Raw genomic sequence first — 7,500 nt, 5'->3', positions numbered from 1 at the left:
TTATTTCCAGTGCTTTAAATTTTTTAATTTAGTGCTGTCAAATGATTAATTGCATTTTTGTTTACATAGTGTGTGTGTGTGTGTATATTTATTAAGTATATATAAATACACACACATACAGTATATATATATATATATATAAAAATAAATAAATAAATAATAATAATAAAAAAAAATATATATATATATATATATATATATATATATATATATATATATATATATACAGTACACACAGACACATCAATTATGTAAAAAACCTTTATTTTAAATGCAATTAATCGTGATTAATTGTTTGGCAGCACTAATTTAATTTAATTTAATTTAGCTTTTTATTTATATAGGATTAAAAAAATTCTGATTGGTATATTACTGATGTATTTTATGTAGTAGAATAAAAGCTGAAAATATCCTTAGTTTGTGTTATTTGACTCAAAACATCCACTGATTTATATATATATATATATATATATATATATATATATATATATATATATATATATATATATATATATATATATATATATATATATATATATATATATATGTATGTATATAGCTGATGAGGTCATCTCACCCTGCGTGTAGCCATCAAACTCTGGGTGATACTTCAGTTTGGGGTCAAAGGGGATTTTGATCTTATCAGCCACGTCCTGCCAAGCGGGAGGAGGCGTGTGCCCCAACAGACCGGACAACTCCACGGCAAACTGAAGACTAAACAAGAAAACAAATGGCTGTTCTATCATGCACTAGGTGAAAACTGTAGGTAAGAAAACCTAAGTACTGATGTTTGTTCAAACACACACACACACACACACACACCTGCGTTGGGCGACAGCGTTAGTGAACACTGAGTTGTCAACAGTGAAGTAATACTCATCAGGAGGAATCACACCTAATAACAGACACAAACAAGCTTAGGTACCTACAGCATCAGAACAAGACGGATTGCTTACTTTGTTTCAGTCATTTGTTGTTTTTCCAGCCCTTAATGCAGCACAAAACACTAAAAACATTAAACACTAATAGGATGTAATGCTCATTAAATTCAAAAGTTCTACGTTACCTAAACTATTATTCCAAGTATTAAAATGCATGCTAATGACATGACCAGTGTTATTTTAGTATTATTAACTTTTATTGTTTTTATTCATATTTTGTTTTATATGCACTCACTCCCCGCTCTTCTTTTTCATTTTAATTTCAGTTAATTTTTTTGTCATTTGTTATGTGTTTTTTTTAGAGATTAAATACATTTTTGTATTAACTTTTATTTATTTAATAATTTTAGTGCTTCTATTTAAACATATTTCAGTTTCATTTTTTATTTTTTTAATGCTTTTTGCTTTTTCCGACCCTTCAGGTATTACATTAATAATATGATTATTATTTAATAATAATAATTGTAGGCGTGATGTATTAACTAAATAATTATGTGAAGTAATTACATTTAATTTGTTGTAATATCGTAATGTGTTTTTTCTCACTTTTTGTTCTTTTTAAACACGTCCCATTAATTTTTGCTTTTATTTCAGTTTGAGTATTTTATTTAATGTTAGTACGTATTTCAGTTAGTCGCCAAGATCGTTAAAAAATAATAAATCATAAGCATTTCTAATTTCGTTTAGTTACGGTTATAGCTTTACATCAATATGAATCAGAATGAGAATAGTAATAGTTTTAGGTATCGATGAAGTCAGTGCTAACCTTTGATATGGTACTGCTGCTCAGTAGGGTCCCATGTTACCCGTGAAGTCCAGTAATCAGCGACGCCCCACACCACCTCACTGCCCCGTCCTTCTCTGAACACCTCCAGGTCCTGCGTGATGAAGCAGACACGGATCACGTCCTGGCACGCGTGTGCAGTCTGCATGTGCGTGTCGTCCGTACCTGCGTGAGGTAGAAGTACTGCTGGAAAGCCAGCACCACGTCTCCGTTGATGTGCAGCTCCTGCTCCGCGTAAATGTCCTCTGGACAAACGTCGCGGCCCGTCAGAGCGCTCTCCCACGCGAACTTCAGCCCCTGATTAAATGGGTGGAGAACCGTAAATAGTGTAAGAGTGTAGAAAGCTGCAGGCGCTTCCAGAGTAATCCCTCTCTGTACCTGGTGGCCCGTTCGCTGGGCGTTTGCTCGGGCGCCTTCTCTCGTTTCTACACGGTACTCCAGCACGGCCCGGGCCAGTCGGGGATAGAAGAGGGCCACGCTCGGGTACATCCATAAGTCCTGAGGGGAGAGACAAAAATACACATCTATCAGGGATTTTCACACTGGCTGGAAGTCCACAAAAATATCAAATGAAAAAAAAAACTTATGTTAGGATATTAATTCAATGCATTTAATAATTTAACACATTTAATTGATATTATTACCGTTTTACTTTTACAAAAAATCTTTTGAATTACTATACGTGTAGAAAAATACATTTACAAAAGATCTCTTTCTATCTATCTATAATGCTTATATTAAGTATAAGTTAATATATGGACAGATACGAAGATGGATTTATTATTACCATTTTAATTATATATTTATGTTATTTAATTCTATTTAATATTATAATAATATAATATTTATTATAGAAATATATAATGAAATATATAACATTTACATCACTTTTAATATTCAAGCACAACAATAATCTAATAAATAAAATCTATGCACACACACACACAAATATATATATATATATATATATATATATATATATATATATATATATATATATATATATATTCATTTATGAAATTTTCATTTATTACAATATTTAAAATTAATACTGAAAAATAACAAAATAATCCTAGAAAAATAAATAAATTGGTTGAATAAAAAAAACTATAAATTTGTTTCCAAGTGCTGCACCAGATGTGTTAAACTCACCTGATCCCAGAACACATGGCCATGGTAATCCTCATCTTTACCTCCGTTTGACAAACCCCCAGGACTGACTCCTCCGAACACGAACGGTGCGTTCGCCTCCTCGCTTAAAGACGAGAATGAACTGAGGAGATAAAACATGCAGCCAATCAGAGCTCGGTTCAGGGTTTCTGCTCCCTCCACTTCTACGCTGCTCCCCTTCCAGAGCTCTGCCCAGCTTCTCAGGTGCGAGGGTCGTAGGTCGCCAGCATCAACGAGCCCCAAACCAGTCTCGTAAGACGACCGGGCGCTCTCGTCGCTACCGGCAACGGCAACCAGGAAAACCCAGCTGGACCGGCTCTGGTCGGGTGCGAGGGTCAGGGTGGGTGTGATGGGCGTCCAGATCAGGTGCACAAATGGACGGATTCCTCCAGAAACCTCTGCAGAGACAGTCTGTCCAAAAATATGCCTGAAGAGAAAAAAAAAGGTCACTTCTTCTGACACTACTACTTATTATTTACTTTTTAACACCATACCAGGATCAAGGCTCCAAAAAAAATTATACAAGATATTTAAAATGAGTAAAACAAATTTCTTATTCGAAGATTTGTTTAAAATAGCTTATTTTCATGACATTTATCCAATTCCATCTGCATACACTACTACTTTTGCTTTTATTTATCATTTATTAATTATTATTTTTATTATATATAAAATATGTAGAAATATTTTAAAATATTTATATCATATCAATATTACTTAATACTTTTATTTTATATTTAATGGATAATAAAATTCATTATTTTTAATTATTAAAATATTTAAATGCTTATTGGTTTGTTTAATTAATAAAAGATTTTCATAGAAATTCATATAAAGAATAATAAAAACTTGTATGAATTATGCAAGGCATATGTTAACTATAAAAGGAACAAAATTACATTTTCATGGCTGGTTTAAGTCACACCTATATTTTAAAAATAATATTTGTATAATTTTACTCAGTTCTTATACTTAATAGTTTATAGATAATAAAATATATTATTTTTTAATTAGTAAAAAACAATGCCTGTTGTTTCATTATTAAAAGAAATGTTTAAATAAAGGATAATTATTTATTTAATTTATTTATAATTTTATTAATTATGCAAGATATATGTTAACTATAAAACTATAAAAAAATATAACTATACAAAATGACATTTTACAGTGGATTTTTCATGTAGTTTATACAAACGTCTGGTTTAAGCCCCACCTACATTTGGTTTTATTTAAATATGAATATAAAACATTTTGCCAATTCAATATGTAAATGCAGTTATAGAAGTATAAGATTAAAGTCACAATATTTTGAGAATTAAATCTCATAGCATTATTTTGAAAATAATATTTATTGTTTTATATTTATTTATAATTTTTAATCCTTTTTATAATTTTAGATTTTTATATTATTATTATTATTATTTTACTATTATGATTTTAATCTTATATTGCTACAACTTTACTCTTATAATCATTACTTTATTCTCAAAATATTGTGAATTATTCTCACATTGCTCTGACTTTATTCTTGTACTTTATTCTCAAAACAATCATTTATTTTTGCAAACTTATTTATTTATTTTTTGCATCACTGTGAACACTAGCAATTTTATTCCAGAATGCAAATGTCATATAACCAGAAGTACCTCCCGCTCTTGTAGTCCGGTGCGTTCTGGAAGACAATGTCATCACTTTGGGGTTGGAAAGAACTTTCTAGCTGAACAGAGATGGGTCCGGCGCCGGTCTCCGAGCGTTTGAGGAGGACCTCCATGACCAGGAGGTTTGTCTGCTGCCGGTGAGCGTACAAAACCTGAGCGGCCTCAAAACCAGCTGTGACCACGGTGTGAGAGAAAACACCTGAAAGAGACACCTGTGCTGTAATATCAAATACGGTATTATACCGCACGCTAATTCCTGTGTGCGCTCTCTAACCTGTGTGCATGTCTAACTCGTACGTGTGTTGCCCCGCTTCTGCGGTCAGCATTTTAACTGCCAGCGGGCAAGGAATGTTGCCACGGTGACAAGCCCCGCCTTCACCGTTATAAACCCCGCCCACGTGCATGACAGGATCGAATGCTCTCCATCCCAGCAGGCCGTTGGTCAGCGGCGGCATGAAGCGAGGGTCGGGCGGGAGAGAGTCAGACGTGAAGATGTACGGGTCCGCGGGGTCGGAGGTCATTTTCGGGCAAGCTGGAGGAAAGATGGGACGCGTGACCTAGATGCAAGGAGCCTATTCGTTGTTATGTGACGAGACAATCATAAAAACTGTAATAATATTCTCATTACTCATTTTCACTTTCATTCACATGCATGTGTATACACTCAATAATAACACATAAACACATAAATGTGCTTAATATTTATTAAAATTATGTTTTTGAGAGATAAAACACCATAGTAAATACTATAGTGTTTTAAAACCATACTATACCATACCATACTTGAAATAATTTGTTGTGTGTTGTAGTAATATATAGACTTTACCCAATACGGTACGAAGTTTCTATATATTTCTGGTATATTACAGTACAATACACCAGTTTATTGTAGTAAAAACTAAAGTATACTACAGTATTTATTATAATTTATCAGCTCGCTATAGTTAGTACTACAGTATGATGTAGAGTTATAATAAATAATACTCTAATGCATACAGTATAATACACTTTTCTTTAGTATGGTTCAAAAACACTACAGTATTTAATGCAAATTACGACAGTATTTTGTCATGCGTCGTTTAAACTCGTGACAATTATACTTTGATCACAGTAAACAATCAAAGCTACCAATGCCGCATGCAAACAGACCACTGAGAGTTGACTCGCTTTGGCCAACATTCGATTAAATGTTGCTAAACATTTCCTAAAGCAAGTTTTTTTGATCAAGCGTTAGTACTTACTACTGTATCGAACATCTGCTGCTTTTGCTGTTGAACGCAGAAAAGTTTCACGCGCACAAAAGCGGACGTAAAAAAGGGCGGGGCTACAGTCACGTGACTGTAGGCGGGGAGAAAAGCCGAAAGACCGTCGCTGATTGGTCGAGTAGGTTGGTCTTAAAATTTAATCCATTTTTTGAAACAGCACATCGACTGCGATGTAATATTTACTTTTCTCAGAATTATTTTATTTATTTTATTAAAATTAGGTCCATTTCTATGAAGGTACGCCCCCTAATAGATTTAAACGAGATTTATGCTTTCTACTGAACAAACGTCTCCAAATAATCCTATGTTATAATATAAAAAGCTGATTTGTTTCTGAGTGGTTCATATATTTTTATGACAGTTTTATGATGCAGTACGTTTTACTTTCTTGTGAAGTTCATTTAAAATGTTAAATTGACATTTTTCCTGTAGTCTAAATCTTTTTATTTATTTTATTTTATTATTCTATTTAATGTATTCATTTTTACTCGTAATTGCAAGTTTATGACACAAAGTATTTTTTTCATCAGAAATGCAAGGGAAAAAAGCCATATAAATAGATAAAGTTATAATAAACACAATGCGTAATTTAAAGTGCAGATAAAAAAAGCCAATATAAAAAAGACTTTGCTATATATACCAGATTTATACGCTGCTTAAAGCATATTGCTGTGAATGCGCAATATTTTATAGCTACATAAAACCACCTAAAATGTGTTCAATAATTCATTGTGCATTAAAATACGGTTATTTATATTTTAATATTATATCACGCATATTATTGTGCAAACCAATACAAGTTAACATATATTAGCAGAGATTTGACGTTGCGACGCAATTTTGATAACGCAGTGACGTCACGGCGTCATTTTTGCACGCTTTAGGTATTCGACGTCACAAAAACAAGAGGCGTTCTATGTTTAAGATTTCTCCTTAATCTACTGTGTATTTATTTACGTACGTGTACCACCATATCTTTGATATTTTATAAATATTACATATCTTTAATATTTTTATTATATAATTTTTTATAAATGTATTTATATTATATATATATATATATATATATATATATATATATATATATATATATATATATATATATATATATTTCTGTAATATTTGTTGTCTATTATTGCAGTAAAAAAATATATATATATATATATATATATATATATATATATATATATATATATATATATATATATATATATATATATATATTTTTTTTTTTTTTTTTTTAGATGTAATTCTCCTAACACAATAGCTCAAATTGTAGTTTTCTGTATGAACAGCACATGACTTATTTTCACAATGTCATGGCGCCGCTCCGCCTCTAGATGGCGCCAGACGCTGTTGCGTTTCTCGTTGGCAGCGCGCCGGAGTTTGGGATCCAGGGCCTGGGAAAAGAGCAGCTTTACCCTTATAAGGCCGCAATCCATCCGCTCCGTTTTCCCCCAGACTTTTCCTCTCCTCCCTCCCTTCCTCTCTCTCTCTCTCTCGGGCCGCAGGGATATTTACAGCAGGACTGGCTCGGCGTACCTTATTAGGAGCTGTCCTTGTTGTCAGTGTATATGAAGATGAGACAAACAGATGAGAGGATGGCATTCATTCTCAAGGGTCATGTGTTTTTTTTTTTTTTTTTGTGCCAAAGGTACCGAGAGGCAAACGTCTGATCTGTG

At 32.6% G+C, this 7,500-nt stretch overlaps 2 protein-coding genes across 4 annotated transcripts in view; both read right to left on the bottom strand.

The window, feature by feature from the left end:
• Positions 1-5,877, bottom strand: part of pgghg (protein-glucosylgalactosylhydroxylysine glucosidase) — an 8,160-nt gene extending 2,283 nt beyond the window's left edge. For 2 of the 3 annotated variants that reach the window (XM_043227824.1, XM_043227826.1), the window contains exons 1-9: positions 5,795-5,877; positions 4,828-5,125; positions 4,542-4,752; positions 2,878-3,322; positions 2,104-2,223; positions 1,891-2,022; positions 1,708-1,819; positions 823-895; positions 578-714 (exon numbers count right to left, since the gene is read on the bottom strand). In XM_043227824.1, coding sequence (XP_043083759.1) covers positions 578-714; positions 823-895; positions 1,708-1,819; positions 1,891-2,022; positions 2,104-2,223; positions 2,878-3,322; positions 4,542-4,752; positions 4,828-5,074 — 1,477 coding nt within the window. In that variant the 5' untranslated portion in view covers positions 5,075-5,125; positions 5,795-5,877. The remainder of the gene's footprint in view (positions 1-577; positions 715-822; positions 896-1,707; positions 1,820-1,890; positions 2,023-2,103; positions 2,224-2,877; positions 3,323-4,541; positions 4,753-4,827; positions 5,126-5,794) is intronic. The other variant, XM_043227825.1, reaches the window with a different exon arrangement.
• Positions 1-7,500, bottom strand: part of zmp:0000001167 (protein phosphatase 1 regulatory subunit 12A) — a 40,652-nt gene that overhangs the window by 6,506 nt on the left and 26,646 nt on the right. The gene's annotated exons all lie outside the window — the stretch shown is intronic.

The sequence above is a fragment of the Puntigrus tetrazona genome, chromosome 25 (genome assembly GCF_018831695.1).
Source record: "Puntigrus tetrazona isolate hp1 chromosome 25, ASM1883169v1, whole genome shotgun sequence".
NCBI lineage: Eukaryota > Metazoa > Chordata > Actinopteri > Cypriniformes > Cyprinidae > Puntigrus > Puntigrus tetrazona.
This window is presented reverse-complemented; position numbering and strand designations above follow the sequence as displayed.